Source organism: Lepisma saccharinum, chromosome 29 (genome assembly GCF_977018435.1).
Source record: "Lepisma saccharinum chromosome 29, izLepSacc3.1, whole genome shotgun sequence".
Classification (NCBI taxonomy): domain Eukaryota; kingdom Metazoa; phylum Arthropoda; class Insecta; order Zygentoma; family Lepismatidae; genus Lepisma; species Lepisma saccharinum.
In genome coordinates, this window is record NC_139257.1 from 33,766,696 (window position 1) to 33,784,663 (window position 17,968).

The window sequence follows — 17,968 nt, forward strand, 5'->3', positions numbered from 1 at the left end:
CCGCTCTCCTCAGTTTTTATTTACCATAAATTTGTCTCCCTAACAATCACCAATGTATGCAGGGAAAATACAACCAACTGCCTCTTGACATAAAACTGATAATTCCCAAAAATAAACATTATACAAACAATAAAAAACTATTTGACAGAGAGAGCTCTCTACAGTCTTGCAGAATTCATGGAACAAGACAATATAACTTAGAAACATGGTCAAACTGTATACACTTCGCAAGTAAATCTCACAATAGTGGAACTAGACAACCACTCTGCCTGAAATTCCAGTGCAATAAACAATGTTATTTTGTTTATTCTTATTTTAATGATGCAATGCCAATGTATTTTTATTGTATTGAAATGGAGTGATGTATTTTTCTATTTTCACTGTGGTGTAACGATGTAATACCAATGTACTACACAATGTGTGTTCTTTTTTTGCTAAATACTGTTGTAATAACTAAATACTATTTTGTATCTTGATGTTTTCCATTCCCTTTTAATCAAGGGTCTACGGAAGAAAAGAAAATTCAAATAACTAAGTAGTGGAATTTGAGGTGAGGTCAGAGATTGGCTTGTTGGCTCAGTAGTGGAGCATTGGCATAGAATCTCAATGATCTACTTCATGGTTCGCCCTCAAAGTTTGCATAATTCTTCTGTGTTTGTGTTATTTAATAACTAATTCAATCTTTAATTTCTTCTCTCCTGCAGAGAATATATGGAAAATTCTGTGAATGCAACAATTATTCCTGCGACAGAGACCGAGGATTAGTTTGTTCTGGACCAGATCATGGGAAATGCGAGTGCGGGAAGTGCATGTGCCTACGAGGCTGGACTGGCAGTGACTGCAAATGCCCTGCAAACAACGAGACATGCATAAAACCAGGAGAAGATGACGTCTGCAGTGCGCGTGGCCAGTGCGAATGTGGAAGTTGCCAATGTGATAAGGAAAACGGATTTCAATATTCTGGAGCTTACTGTGAAGATTGCCCTGTAAGTATCCAATCCTTTAATGATTAAGAAAGTGCAGAGGTCATCCCACAGGGGATTTAGACCTCTCCACTTATTGCCATGCCTAAATGATAAGAAAAACTCATCACATAAGAAATTTTATGAAAATGTTAGTAGTAAGATGTTTAATCATTACAATGACAAAATATAGTTTTCATTAATACTACATTTTAACCCTAGCTTACCGTGCTGTATGATTGATTGATTGATATGTTGTTTTAAGTCCACTTTATGCACAGTAAGGCTAATCGGGACTGGACCTACAGTTTAAAGTGGGATCCGAACCACTTGTGCCTCCACCGTGCCGTACGAGAAACTTACTTACTTAACTAAGGGGATTGGAGGGAGGGGGGGGGGAAGGCTCACGAGCCAACATTTAAATTTTTTTACTAAAATTCAATAAACCATTTAGTTATTGAATCACTGCTTCCTTTGTTTTACCCATATGTGTAGTTATTTATTAATTATAATAATTACAAAAATTACCATAATTAATAAAAAATAATAATCAATTATTGCATGAGTGTCACACATATATTTTACCACTCATTAGAACTCTCAAAAAACATAATAATGTTTCATTAATACTTTTTTGTTTATTGAGATTCAGTTGTTTACTAATTATGATAATTACAAGAATTACCATCATTACCAGGCAATTGTACACTGTCACTGACGCAAGTGTCTCGAATAACACACGTTCAAAGATGGCGTTTGATAGGTCCATGAAGTACATTTTGCCACCTATTTACATTATATTTATATTTTTATGATCAAAAAGTTATACGGAAATATTGGGAACACTCTTCAGAATAATGTAATTTTTTTTCAATTTTTTATAAATATTTTATACTAATTTCAAAATAGAAGTTGTAGAGGTGGTGAACGTCGCAGGCCCCCACCTTGGTAAGTTAGGGTTACACCTAATAATGAATTTTTAGTGCCTATAAATGTGTGTGTATTAACACTAGAAGGACAGTACCCGTCATTTTAACGGGTGACCCTATTTTTATTGTAATTTTGACAATGTTAATTTTGCTCCGCAGCTTCCATGTTTTGTGACTTTTAACAAATATTAGTGCTCTACTCTTGTGTAAAATGTTAAACTTTTATCTCACGTTTGAAGGCTACTTCATTGGATTACTACTATAAGTACGATCACCCGTCATTTTGATGGGTACAGTTCTTAGGTAGATACATCTGTTAGCAATAGCTTATTCTAAGTGTGAGCGAACCATATTTCATCTTTGCCCATTGTTGTTTGTCTAAGGGATGTATTTTCAAGTCGAATGTTACTTCAGGTAGGTCAATGAATTAGCTTACAGTAAAAAATTAGCAAACTCTATTCGCTTACTCTATTTGGCTCAGTGCAGTGTCTTATGTTGCCAGAACGTGGCTTACTGGATCGTGATGTAGCTAGCTATAGCCTGACAAGTTAAGTCAAGATATGTGCAGATCGCTTCGGAGCACCTCCTATTACATCATCCTCCCCACCACTCTTCTACGTACTGGTCTGACCTTGAGACTACGAGTGGTACAAACTCAGCAAAATTAAGCTATAACAAATATGACAAACGATTTTTACTGTGTAGATTGTCAGTGCCGGCTCATATCAGGTTATCAGTGGTTCATTTGATTTAATGAGGTCTTTGAAAATGCGTGCGGTGCGCGTATCGTAAACTGTAGTATTACGCATGCGCATTAACGTTTATAACGAAGAGAAACTACTGGGCGAATAACTTCATTTTCTGAATGCAACATCGAGCGATCACTTGGTTTTTTCTTAAGCCAACTGGGCTGGGGGTTATTTTGTTTATTGTACAACAATCACTACGAGAAGGCAATCTTATAACACGCTTGCCTGTGTACTTTTTAAAGCACTGAAATGTTCTTGCTCTTTACTGTGGTGGGGCAATATGTAAATAACATAAAATTTGTTCTGAAGATTATTATTGATCTTAAGAAAATATGTAGATTAATCCGGCATAGCTCATACAAATACAAACACAAGTAATAAATAACCTTCATGTATCTTATGGCCATAAGTAACTGTTTGTTGGGATCCCTTACCTTTTATTGTCACTTATGCGATGCACTTCCTCACACACACTGCTCCTACTTTAGATTGAAGGGGATGGCTGTGGTTCGTTGTTGAAGGGGGGTAAAAAAGGATTGTTCACGGCTTCAGGTCAGGTTGGCTGATGTTCCGGTCACATGGTGTGATCTGCTTCATGTATTGTTCAGTAACCACACGGAAGTAGTTCCATTTACACAAAATTAAAACACAGCTCTTCTTGCTGCACTGTGCTGTCAGCTGTCACAAATCGCACTTCACCTACTTTGGTGGCTGATGCTCCTGCGACATGTTGTGATTAACACGGGGAAGTAGCTCGAATTACACAGGAACAAAACACCGCTCCTTCCGCTGCACGGTGCTGCCAGCTGCTCAACAGCCACACTTCACCTACTTTGGTATACCCCAAGTCCTGAACGTAGTAGCAGTTCGGCATCTTTGACCCAACCCCAGAGGAAGCCGACCGGAACCGTATCTGGTTTCGAGCCACCACCTGTTTTTCTGAAAAGCGCTGTTGTCGCTTATTCCTGCAGTGTTTAGACATCCAACACGAATATTCTCTGAAGTGAAAAATCAACTTGTAGGAGAAATGTATAAGTTAAAGGTAAAGTTCCCCGTGCATATAACACTGTGCCATGAAGGCACATTTAGGGGACTGGGGGTGGGTGGGTTAGGGCCCCACATATTCTCGATCTAAGCAATTTTAGAGGTTATGTGATCACCACCACGCTTCGGGCGCCTTTATCTCCCCCAGGCTGGAAAACTTCTGACATTATATCACTCACCCCGGATCGAACACGGGTCTCAAGCGTGGCAATTAGACGCCTTACCTGAAAGGAGAAAAGTGCAAAGCCTAATAAAGCATTATTATTTATATTTTATGGAAACTGTCACCTACCTCTAGTTCTCCTCACTGTCGTCACTGTCACTGTCGTCCACATTTATAATAAACTGGCCATCATCATTGTCATTGTCATGTCGAAAATATTCTGTTTCCTTTTTCACGACGTGTTTTACACATGATGTCCAATGTACTTCGTCAACTGACTCTACACTTTCTCTTAGTGCTTGGCACACACTGGCACTTAATGTAGGGGTCACATTACGTTTCCGCACCAATGTCTTGATTCGCGCCCATACTAGTTCAATAGGATTGAAAACGCAATGATAAGGCGGAAGTCTAAGAACAACGTGTCCTTGGGATGCAGCGAGCTCATCGATCACAAATTTTTTCTCCACTTTAGCTTCTTTTATAAATCCCAGTAGTACGGCTTTTGTGGGTGTCGGGTTTGGGACGTTTATATTGTTCTTATTCATGAACGATATAAAATCTGCTCGCGTTGTGGACATTGTTGGGATTTTTACTTTTAACCGGGAATGGTAGCTTGCGTTATCAAAAACAATAACACATTTCCTGTCTTTTGGGAGGTTTTCCAATAAACAGTCCTGGAACCACTTTTCGAAAATCGCCGAATTCATATCGTCATGGCTGTCAGCCTTTGCGTCACCGATGTTTTTGGCTGATAAAAATAAACAATTTGGTACCCAACCTTCTTTGCCTCCGGCATGCAGCACCATAATACGCTTGCCGCGTGATACAGGGGCACTGAGTGCACAAGAGCAAGAACCGTCATCCCATCCCATTTTACTGACGTCATGGGTGTCATACCACGTCTCGTCAAGATAAATCACCCTGTAGCCCTCCGACCTAAACTTTCGCAGAGTCGCCAAATATTTGTATCGCCAAGTCACTAATCTTACCGATTCCATGATTACCCGCCTTTTGTTTAAAACACGGAACCGGAAACCCATGTTGACAAGCAGTCGACACAAATGTCTCTCTTGGTAAGGAAACTCGCCCGCTTCTTTTACACGATTTAATAGTTCCTTTACCGAGGGTGATTTGCCTTGGGAGTAAAATCGATAAAGTTCACGACGAACTACTTCACAGCAAAAATTATCTACTTTTCCAAATCTTTGTTTTTTGTTTCCTGGTTTCTTTGGCGTACGAGGCCCCCTTGTCACCACTTTCCTAACTGTAGATCTGTTTAGTTTAAGAATTTTTGCTGTTTCAGCAACTGCTCCTCTCCCTAAATTATTTCCAACCACATATTCATATGCATTGCAAATAATTTTCTGGCTCTGCTTACTGAGGGTTCGGGTGCCATTACGAGCAGGGGTATTGTTGATGGGATGTTGGTCAAGGGGAGGATTAACGGGAGGTGGGGTATTTGGCTGGGGTGGATTAAGAGGAAGTTCTTCATTCACAGCGACGTTACACTCCCAAGGTCTCCACATTGTGTAAAAAAAACAACACAATAGCACAACACAATAACACAAGCTAGCAAAGATAACGCACCCGCAACTTCACGTTAAGAAATTTCTAAAGAAACTGAATTGGCAACATCTCATTTAGTCCACGTGGATTTGACGAGAGCTGTCATTTATTGGGCGAACGCTATTGGTGGGAAAGGTTTCAGGGGAGGATTTACTGGACTCCACGTGGACCTGATATATGGTTGTAAGGGGGAAAACTGATCTTTCGGAACTTTCTTTGAAGTAAAGTGAGGTTTCTTTGGGGACCAGCACTATAACGTGTCTCCTTGCATCGCTGGATGCCATATGCAAAGTTTAGCCACACTTCGAAATACAGCTCCTCACTCCTCTCACCTCTATATCCTTGTGTCCCGTCTTTCCCCAAAGATGCCCAAACTTCCCCTGTGTTCTTCCAATGTTGCCGGTTTTAGCCTTGTACAGTGGCTCTAACACACACACACACACAAACACACAAATACCCAAAAGGAAGAAAAAACTAAGAAAAAAAAAGGACACCCTAGCCAGTGTAACTTGCCTGAAGAGCCCGGTTCTCCCTCTCGCCATGCCAAGCAAGGGACTGGGTGCGACTTTGAAAAATAAACTGGTAAACTAACTGATAAAAGAAAAACGAAAAGCCAAAATTATATAATAAAAATTTTAAAAAAATAATAAATTTAGGGTGGCACTACATCTCCCCCCTCAGATAATTAGGATAACGAATATGAAAATAGTATCATAATTATCTGAACCTATTTTCTTAAACTTAAAATAAAGACTAAACCGGGGTAATGCCCCTTCTTTCCCCCCGGCTACGCAAAAAAATTAAAAAATAACAAAATAAAGAAACCCACTAAAAGCATTCACAATAGCAATAATCACTCTTATTTAAATGCATTCCCAAAATATGTTTACTCCTATTATTTACAGCTTTCCTTTTCTCCATTAACTCTTATACCCCTGCCTGGTAAACCTCGCCCGACAAGGTGCAAGGGAAAAGGGGAGGGTTTTTAGCTTCGACCTTTTTCTCCCTCCTTTCTGCAGGCCAGAGCCTCTTCTTTCCCAACCACTTGGGTTCACGCTCTCGAGGGTCCCTTTGTATTCGGAACAGCAGGTTGTCCTTGTCCCTTTGCCGTTGTATAAGGTCGCAGGTTCGATGTGTTATACACTCCAGCCTCTTTGTTACATTGAAAGTCCCATAACAAATATGCATTTGGGGCAACCCGTTTCTTTATTTGGAATGGGCCCACGTAAAGGTGCACAAATTTCTTGCAAATTCCCTTTTGAACGTCCGAGAACGCAAATGACTTTCTTAAAACAATATATCCTACCTCGAAGGAGGTGAGCCTTGCCTTGCCATATTGCTTCTTGCGGTTCTTGGCCGCTCTTTCTACGTTTTCCTTTGCTCTCTGCAGCTTCCATTCATAGCGTGGGTCATCATTCAATGAGGGCAATTTAAAAAGTTTCTTGATCTCGTCGTCCGGTTTCCTGTTGAAAAACAATTCCACTGGAGCGAAGCCTATGGAGGTATGAACCGCCAGATTTAAACACTTTACCATATCGGAGATGTGTTCCGGCCATTTCTTGTGGCTCCCATCTATACACAGCCTAAACAAGCGTGAGATCTCTCTCATGCATCGCTCGACGGGGTTCGACTGAGGATGCTTAGTGCTTATAAAGCGTGCCTCGATGTCTCTCGACTGAAGCTCTTCTTTCCAAAGTCTCGAGGTGAACTGAGTGCCCTTGTCTGTGAGAATAGTTCTCACGTTGGGACACATTATCAAAAATTCGTTCACTTTTCCCAAAACGGCCTTGGTGGTGGCCTTTCTCAGAGGGTATATCGCGATGTATTTGCTAAACAAGCAGCACATAACGAGGCAATATTCCAAGCCGTACCTAGCCTTTGGCAGCGGCCCGTACAGGTCCACCGAGATCACCGCTCCCGGTTTGTCGGCGATCACGGGATGCATCGCTCCCTTCACTTCGTAATTAAGGTGCTTTGTCCTCAAGCAGAGGTCGCACTCGTTGACAAACCTTTTAATTTGGTCCTTCATCTTTTTCCACGTGAAGTGTTCAGCAACAGCCCAGTGTGTCTTCTTTTGTCCGAAATGGCCCCGACCGTGATAAAATGCGATTAGCTCTTTGGCAACTTGCTTCGGAACGCACACTTTAAAGATTCCTCGCTCTCTTTTGCACAATATTCTATCCTTCAAGGCATAATCTTCGAACTTTCTCGCCCTTTTTCCATCTCCCGATTTCAACATCTCATCTCTTATTCTCCCAAGTTCAGGGTCCTCTTGTTGACGATTTGGCAACTCTCGCATGAATTCTACCAATTCAGGCGATGGCTTGAAGTGTATGTTCGCTATTACCTCGTGCGGCTCCTTTATTTCGTGAACGGTAGCGCTCCTTGTGCCGCTAGGGTAACGCGAAAAGAAGTCCGCCATGTTTTCTTCACCCTTGATGTACCGGACATCAAAATCGAACGACTGTAGGAACAATATCCATCTCGCTATTCGTGGGTTTGTTAACCTGCATGTGAATAAGAATTGTAGCACCTTGTGATCCGTTCTGACAGTGAACTTTCTTCCCAGTAAATACACGGCGTTTTTCTGTATGCCATAAATAATAGCTAATAACTCCTTCTCCGTTATTGTGTACCTCGATTTGCAGTCGCTGAGGACGCGGCTGTGGCATGCAATCAGCCGAGGACCCCCTCCATCTTCTAACTGGTACAGCAGACTGCTGACAGCCTTGTCGGAAGCGTCTGTCTCCAGATACAGCGTCTTTCCAGGGAGAGGGCTACGGATTATCACATCCTGCAAATACGCACGTTTTATCTTCTCGAATGCTTCCTGGTGCTTAGGTAACCAGACGTACGCCGCTCCCTTGCGAAGAAGTTCGAGAAGGGGCACCGTGAGCTCTGAATGATTCACCTGGAAAATCCTGGAAAACTGCAAGTGGGCTAAGAACGACTTCAGTTGCTTTGCGTTCTTTGGCCTGGGAAAATCATTGACGGTCTGTAGTTTCTCTGGGTCCTTCCTTATCCCGTCGGACGACACCTTGCATCCCAACAACGAAGCTTCCTGCCTCGCAAACTGGCACTTTTCTAATTTTAGCGTTAAACCTGCTTCTTTCAGTTTAAAAAAATGACTTGCAAATGCTGCAAATGGTCCGAAAAATCATCATCGGCAAGAGAAATATCGTCACAGTAGGCCGCCATGAAATGACAAGTTTCATCATCCAACACTTGCCGCAAACACCTTATAGCGCTCGCTAACGCTGTCTTCAACCCAAAGCAGAGTCTCTGAAATGTGTACACAATGCCCTCGTACATAAAACCCACATATTGCTGGTGTTCTTCTTTAAGGCCGATTTGGAGAAAAAATTGCGATAGGTCAAGGCAAGAAATATATTTCTTTCCTTCAAATCTCTGAAGCACTTCTACTACGGAAGGGGGAGAGTCGTATTCTGGCTGTATTCTGAAGTTGGTACCCCTGGAATCGAGACAAACTCTGACTGATTTTCCTCCCGGTTTTCTCACGCAAACAAGTGGATTCACGAATCGTGCCTTTGCTCTTTTGATAATCCCCCACTGTAACCACTGCTTAATTTGTTTGCTTACATCCTCCCGGTACTGGTAAGGAATGGGATACACTTTCTGAGTGAAAGCTTTATCATCTATTACGTCGATTTCATGCTCGTATCCACGGACCCCCCCCCCCCGGTTTGTTATAAAATATCTCGCGATATTCGAAAAGCAGCTCTCTTAATTTTCTCCTTTGTTCAGGAGTCAACCCTTGCGCCCTTTCTACGCTCTCGTAAATTTGGATGTTGGTAGCCCTAGTTTCTTCTATCGGGTGGCTCTGTGATTCTTTGGTCCCTCTCTCAAACCTTCTAAACGAATCTAGCGGCTGATCTTTATTCACGGAGTCCCTCTCGTATAAAGCTTCATTTGAAATTACATTCACATTGTGTACATCTCCCTCCATTACATTCTCGAAAGATTCTCGTCGTCCTTTCTCCCTAACCACCGAGTGATTTTCTTCACAAAATTGATCTCCCTCTACTAAAAACGCAGGCTCCTTCTCGTGCCGGCAGCTACATCCTTCAGCCCCGCACACATTTCCTGTATTCGGACCCACAGGACCCATGGTTGACATAACTTCGTCCCCACAATGACAAATAGGCTCCATACAAGAGTAAACTATTCGGAAATTGTGCAACTCCTGACACGCCGCTGGCTCATTAAATGTTGAAAATTCTATTTCTGTGTACCCCTTCTCAGTTCTTAATTTTAAAACATGCTGCTCATAATTCAGGATTGCATGGTTATCCTCCATGAAATCAGTGCCGAACAAAATCGGCTTTACTAAATTTCTTATCACTAAGCAGTTTACATGTATTCCAGTCCCTCAAAAATTCATATTTAAATACGTCTGTGTGATTACTTTTGAAGCTTTAGTCCCGAATGCCGAGACAACTTTTAATCCGCCTACGGTGAGGCAAGGCAACCGTGGGTTAATTTTCAATAGCTCCAGCCATAAACTCTCGCTAACGCATGAATGTGTACCCCCGTATCCACGACTGCATCATAATACTTTCCTTCTATAATCACATTAATTTCAGGCAACGACCTTTTCTCGAGGTCTGGGGTTCCTCTACAAATTCCTTTAAAACCGAGCATACACGCTTTACAGCAGTCTCGCACGAGTCGGCATCCCTATGGCTATCCTGAGGCTCACTTTCTTCGGGTTGACGTAAACAACTCTCAACCTGACCCGCAAAGCCCCCGCTCAACGTGCTCTCCCCTTGTCATGGTTCGTTGTCAGGAGGGGGTGGCCCCCTCCCCCTCTGACTTTCAAACGTCATGGCGTTTATGTTAGGGAAATTTGGGGGTGATCCCTCCCCTCGGGCACTCCACTCCCCCCTTCTCCATCGTTGCCAAACGTCCAACCTACTTGTCGGTTTGGGCTCCCTCTTCCTCACTGGAAACCTCCCCTCCCCCGAGAAGGTTGGTTGGGAGGGTTGTCAAATTCTCTCCTGCGTCCGTTGCCGTAATTGCCCCGTGACCGAGCTCCCCTCTCGGAGTTGCTTGGGCCTGGGTTCGCTTCCATAAAATTTATGGGTCTCGGACGATGACGTGGGGATGACTGACTCGAACCACCGTAGTTCATTGTTTCCTGAAGTTCTTTCAGTAACCCGAGTAACTGACTGCTGGTGTCGATGGTCAACCCAAGGAAACTCCTCTGCACAAACGGGGGAAGTTGCTTTATCCCCAATCGAACCAAGGCCTTTTCACTCAGTGGTTCGGGAAGGATGGCATTCCTTTCGATGAGTTCCATGTAGTACTCATAATAAGTCTTCCCGCCCCCGGCAACATAGCGGTTCGTGAAAATCTCAGCTTTCAGGCGCAATAATTTTTCTTCAGATATGAAATACGACGCAAACAGTTCCCTGAAGGTGGCAAAATCTCTGCATTGCTTTCTGTTAACGTTGAACCAGCTGAGTGCGGCCCCTTTCAATGACAAGCTCGCCATGCCTACCTGTTGTTCAGCCGGGATTCGAGCCAGGTTTATGTAAGTTTCCAGCTCCATGAGATAAGAGCTGGCTCTCACTTCATTCTCCGAACCAGAAAAGCTTGGCAAGCGCATGTCCCTGTGCAAGTACACATTGCTTGGGGTTGTACTACTATCGCTGCTCGCCGCAGGGGATGCCGCGAGCAACTGTTCGCTCGCCTCTCCCGAACCCTGGACTTCGTTCAAGCGGGCGTTTAATGCTTCTATTTCTTCCCTTAAATCATTTTTTAGTCGACTTTCATGACGCTGCAAAACCCCATTAATCTGCTGCGCAACATTTTGTCGAACTTCCTCTGCTACATTTTCCTGAAGCTCTGCTACAGACTGCCTTATTTCGGCCGCATTTTGCCTACATACCTCCGGTTCGCACCCGGAAACAGCCGTCAATCCCTCGCTTAAATTTCCTACAGTTCCTTCTAAAGTACTGGTTCTTACAAGCTGATCCACAATTTTCCGTGTCCCTGCGCTAACTTTTGCCACATTATCTATCCTACAGGTCAGATTTCTTTCCATTTCAGATTGCGACTTTTCGAACCGACGCGCCTGTTCCTCCATCCCTTCTCTAAATTCTCTCCGTAATTCTCTCATTTCCTGCTTGAAATCCATCATCATTCTTGCGAGGTCATTTAATGTAATCGGGACAGCTTCCTCCCTTTCAGATTCAGACTCCATACTCCTGTCCCCAGTATTTTCCGTATTCCGTTCTAAATTCCCTAAATTTTGTACATCCTCTTCTAAATTTTTTGTGACCTGATTAGCCTCGATGAAACTAGAAATTCGCATTTGCTCCCTCGTTAAAACCATGATTGTCCCAAACAATACAAAGAAAACATAAAATAACTCTATAAATGCCTTAAAAAAACTATGATAAACGAAACTTACAAAAAAAAATTGAAAATGACTCACAAAGCATTACTGTTTTTAGTGGATTTCTCCCCTTTGCTAAGAAGAAAAAAAACAAAAGTGAAAAGAAAAAAAAACACCCGCATTACTTAGGAAAAAGTAATATTTAAGAAAATTGGCCAAATGATGTGCCTGAATGTAAGGAACTTCCCCTTCAATTTAAATATTATTTCATCAATCCAGTCGCTTGGGTGGCTTGACAAAAGACAAACCGGAAAATAAGTTTGAAAGCTAAACAAAGCATGACTGATACTGGCTACTGACAACATAAGTTAGTTGCTGATATCAAGATGAAAATATGCTAAGTTTACTGATAAAGTTTTGAACAAAAATTGTCCTTTCTTTTGTTTAAGCCTAAACATCGGTGGTAATCGTGCCCCTTAGTTGGGCTGCCAGTTGTGGTGGGGCAATATGTAAATAACATAAAATTTGTTCTGAAGATTATTATTGATCTTAAGAAAATATGTAGATTAATCCGGCATAGCTCATACAAATACAAACACAAGTAATAAATAACCTTCATGTATCTTATGGCCATAAGTAACTGTTTGTTGGGATCCCTTACCTTTTATTGTCACTTATGCGATGCACTTCCTCACACACACTGCTCCTACTTTAGATTGAAGGGGATGGCTGTGGTTCGTTGTTGAAGGGGGGTAAAAAAGGATTGTTCACGGCTTCAGGTCAGGTTGGCTGATGTTCCGGTCACATGGTGTGATCTGCTTCATGTATTGTTCAGTAACCACACGGAAGTAGTTCCATTTACACAAAATTAAAACACAGCTCTTCTTGCTGCACTGTGCTGTCAGCTGTCACAAATCGCACTTCACCTACTTTGGTGGCTGATGCTCCTGCGACATGTTGTGATTAACACGGGGAAGTAGCTCGAATTACACAGGAACAAAACACCGCTCCTTCCGCTGCACGGTGCTGCCAGCTGCTCAACAGCCACACTTCACCTACTTTGGTAACGTGTCTCCTTGCATCGCTGGATGCCATATGCAAAGTTTAGCCACACTTCGAAATACAGCTCCTCACTCCTCTCACCTCTATATTCTTGTGTCCCGTCTTTCCCCAAAGATGCCCAAACTTCCCCTGTGTTCTTCCAATGTTGCCGGTTTTAGCCTTGTACAGTGGCTGTAACACACACACACACAAACACACAAATACCCAAAAGGAAGAAAAAACTAAGAAAAAAAAAGGACACCCTAGCCAGTGTAACTTGCCTGAAGAGCCCGGTTCTCCCTCTCGCCATGCCAAGCAAGGGACGGGGTGTGACTTTGAAAAAGAAACTGGTAAACTAACTGATAAAAGAAAAACGAAAAGCCAAAATTATATAATAAAAATTTTTAAAAAAAATTAGGGTGTCACTACATTACTCTTGGCTGCATATTTTTGAAATGCAAAAATCAAATCATGCCGGGTTCAACGAAATCCACAATCTGCTCTGGAAAGCCCCTTAGAGGACAGGCCAGAGAAATTGTTTACAATGTTGCAACATATTTGCCAAATTTGAAGGAGTTACATAAACTTAAGTATAATGTTGTCGAGTCCACAAGTGCTGCCACGGGAGTATCTAAATGGATGGTTTTTCAAGTTTTAAAAGAATTGGATTGAATTGATTTGTTGTTTTAAGTCCACTTTATGCACAGTAAGGCTAATCGGGACTGGACGTACAGTTTAAAGTGGGATCCAAACCACTATGTGCCTCCACCGGGAATCGAACCCGGGATCCCTTGATTACAAGGCGACAATGCTACCACAGCGCCATCGGTGAGTTCAAGTTCTAAAAGAAGGAAAGAGTCATTGGCGAAAGGTGAGCTGAAGTTTTGTACTCCGACAGGTAGAAAACAATCCAGGAAAAAGCGAATACAAATTTCGTTGAAAATCCTCAGACCATTCCGCTTCCTCCAGGTTGCAACACTGCGAACCAAGTTTGCTGCGGAGAATGGAGTGTGGAAATGTGGTGTGAGATGTGCAACAACAATTAGAGCATCTTGTTTTCAAACTTGTCAAGTTATACCTCATTATCTCCATGATTTGTCAGATACCGAACCTGAGGAAGAGGACAATATTTATGAATATGATGAGTGCAGAGTAGATAATGACAATGCCGGAATAGGTGTTCGTTACATACTACTTACGAACTTGTCTACATTTATTCTTCAAATGAAGATGTGATGATAATACATGCGAGTGTTGGCAGATTGATGTTTCCTCCTTTATTAATTTTTATCGTTTTTCGTGTATTTTACTTCACTTTTGTGCAACTTTGGGATCATTGTAATGATGGAGACGAGTGATCATATGATGAAATTGATGAATGGACACTCACAAACATCTATGGCCAGGCTTGGATTCGGACCTGGAACCCTTGGTGTCGTAGCGCGATGTGCTAACCACTACGTCACGGGGGCCAGCGTTTCCTCCTTTCCAAGTGAGTGTTCGTGTATTTCTAATTTTTGTGATAGAATAGCATAATTATATTTTTGAAAAGCTCCCACCAATGAGGAAAGCATACGTAGTCTAAATGGTAAGAAAAAATATTTTTACAAACACAAAAACTTAAAAATAGATAAAAATACACCATAAGTAAATAAATAAAATACACTCATAAATAAATAAATGAATAAATGCAAGAAATACACATACACACCATGATGTTGACAGGTTATTTATTTATATATTTTTGTACAGATCATATTTAATTATAATTTTGACAAAGTTAAGTTAACTGTACGTCTTCCATGATTTAACTGAATATGAATAACATGGTCCTTCTAACCAGACAATTTGTTCCTTTTGGGACCCTCTATTAGCCGCTGCAGGAGGCAGAATTTGTAATGACTGTCTATAATGATGTGAAAACAAAAGAAAAAGAGAAACACAGGTGTTGTTTCACTTTCAGAATAAAAGCAGTGAATAATATTGTATGGAAAAACTGTACCCGTCAAAATGACGGGTTCGTCATAATAGGTAGTTAGGAAATCCTCCTAGTGTTAAGTTTAGTGCCTATTTTGAACAATTGTGCCTAAAAATGCCATTTTCATTTTCCAGCTTTCTTTTGTTGCTTTGACTCTCTTCTGTAAAAGAAATCTCATTTTATATGTATGTTCTTTAACAATTTCATTTAATCACTATTCATCATCGTCATCATTGCACAAACTAAAAAGTAATAGAGCATGACACAAATATAAGAAAAACACAAAAAAATACAAGAATCCAAGTCAATAAGTGTATAACTGTGGGATGTTTGGTTGAGCTTTGCGGTTAGCTGGGGAGGAAAGGGGGGTTATGCTCCTGTGATTTAACATGGTGACAAGACAGGGAGGTGATGGTTTGTGAAAAATTTTCTAGCTTCAGGAATAGCATCCCCCTACCATCCCTCTTCACTTTAAGCAGTGTAACTGGTCAAGAAAATCAATAAATTCAAGTCATGGAGCCTTTGTTATTTTATTGGGCCCTTTTATGTACTTATCTTCATCTTTTTTGGGTGCTTATTTTCACGTCATTTTACATATTTTAGTGCTTACAAATTCACACTCTATCAGTGCTGTTAATTTGGTCAAGAGTACATACAAGTATTTGCATTTTCATTATTTGAATTATTTCTTGTATCTACGGGGGTAAGTCAAAAGTTATCTACACTTTTGCCACAACTTTTCTCAGGTTGGCCGCACTGCCTACAGCGCTTGTGTGCTACAAGGTTGTACTTTTGTGGTTGTGTGGCTGAGGTTTGATCTTAATCGCTCCATTTTTCTTTCTTTTGTTACAGTGTAAACATGGCCGCTCCACTGGCAGTGTGCACCAAGGAAGAACTGCAATCAGTGATCCAATTTCTCTGGCCTCAAGAAGTATCAGGGATTGAAATTCATCGCAGCCTTTCAGTACAGTGCTTTACTGCGTAGAATTGTGTATGAGTTGATCGAGAGGTTTACAAATGGCCGGCAAGCGTGAAACACGAAGTGGGAGCAGGACACTCATCTACCTCCATCACTCACAGGAAGATTAAAGAAGCTCAAGAGATGATTCTGATGATTCGATGGTTACCCATCATCCAAAGCGATTATTCTGACATCATCAGATGTACTGAAAGCCTGAGATGAATTTCAGCCCCTGACACACCCTCAGACCATAGAAATCAGATCACTGTTCGCTGTTCTTCCTTGGTGCACACTGCCAGTGGACCGGCCATGTTTACATTGTAACAAAGTAGCACACAAGCGCTGTAGGCAGGGTGGCCAACCTGAGAAAAGTTGTGGCAAAAGTGTAGATAATTTTTGACTTACCCTCGTATATATTTTCCTATTTCTGGAATAACGCAGCATGCTGTGGTGCCAGGGTTACCTGGTTTGAATCCCAGCTTGGGTATAGGTGTTCTTTCTGAGTCTTCCTTCATCAATTTCATTATATCATCACACTCATCCTCATCATTACATTTAGCCTAAGTGGCAGAAAAGCAATGCTAAATGACAAAATATTAAAAAAATCTTAAACTCATATATTGTTACATTACAGACATGTGCTGCAAAATGTGATGAACTCAGAGACTGTGTGGAGTGCCTCGTGTACCAGACAGGGAGACTTAATGAAATAGAGTGCGAAAGGGACTGCTTGGATGTTAACATAACAGAAAAGTTTCCAGGTAAGGATCTCATAAGTATTTATGTTGAATTGTAAGGTTTCATACAATGGAATCATAAGAATAAATACAGGGTGTCCAGGCTAAAAGTATCCGTAAATAATTAATTATAATGTGAGAACAACTTACTTTAGATTATTAATCTAAAGTTCAGTTGGTAAGAAATTTCTTCAAGATTTCTTTAATTACATTTTCGAGGTCACTGGTGCAATATTGTTTTCACATCTTCAGATCTACAAACAGTGCCCATATTGAACTTAATTAATATTCATAAAAACTTGGTGACTTAACTTAAGAAATATACTACAATAAACTTTCTAGCTGCAGAAATTTATGTATGTATTTTTGAATACCTTTATACTGGACACCCTTTATAATTTAAAATGATGTGCAGTGTAAAGCAATGGTGTATTACCAGCACATGTACGTTAGTTTGGATGGCTCATAAGACATCTTTACCAGCACCACGTGGAAGCAATTAACATGCTATTTCTTCAAAACAACATGTGATGTTTTCAGCTGTCTTTTTCGTTCATTTGCATACACATGTAGGTATGACATACTCGAATCACATCCATTTTTACTATTATTTGGGTGCATCAGCAGTTAGGCTATTTTGCACCCTTCACATTATATGGGGTCCACCCCCTTACCATAACTAAAATATAAGTATTATAACATAACTGTAATGTCGAGGGACCAAAATATTCTTACTTAGGTTAAAAGCAGAGGCTGTAAGGGGACACTCAGCACTCATAAGGACAAAACACAGAACAACACACACACAGCCTTTCAAGGATTATACTGGCCGTAGGCCCAGATGCCAGAGCCAGGGTCTGCAAACTGCAGTCCAGGGTGTACTATGTGGAAGTGAGATTGACAATTGGGTATCATGGGATCGAATTTATAAATGGGTTATTACTCTTCAATTACTGCTTTTTGGTAATACCTATATTTTACTTTTTTATTTAATGAAAACCAAAGAACATGCTTACAGCATGCAACAATTAGGGGCCTAGTGGGAAGTGTTCAATTTTTAAAATTTCCCGGAAATTACGATTTTCTAAAATTTTGCATATTTTCAGTTTTTGTTTTTCAAAATTGAGGGACAGGCATTACATGTCCTCAAAGAGTGGTCTTCTCTGATGCTGGTCCATCCAGTATCCATAGGGTCAATGCTAGTAGCGATTTTCTCAATTTCCTGTAAGCTGGCAACACTGCTTTGCTTATAGAATGTTATTATTTTCTCTCAGAAAGTATCACCTTATTTTCAGTGCAATTTTGCATGCTTGGAGGAATGCACAACTGCTACATACTACGGGTGGTGCTAGGTATAAATTTCACCTCTGGTGAAAGCTCTGTAATTCCAAAATAATTAAATTTTAAAGTGAATTTCATCTGTGTACAAGTATTAGTTCTCGAGCTACAATTTTTTTTTATACTTCGCACCAAG

General features: G+C 41.1%; 1 protein-coding gene across 1 annotated transcript in view; it reads left to right on the plus strand.

The window, feature by feature from the left end:
* Positions 1-17,968, plus strand: part of LOC145981244 (integrin beta-PS-like) — a 79,617-nt gene that overhangs the window by 46,621 nt on the left and 15,028 nt on the right. The window contains exons 12-13 of the mRNA XM_083114396.1: positions 705-986; positions 16,392-16,518. Coding sequence (XP_082970522.1) covers positions 705-986; positions 16,392-16,518 — 409 coding nt within the window. The remainder of the gene's footprint in view (positions 1-704; positions 987-16,391; positions 16,519-17,968) is intronic.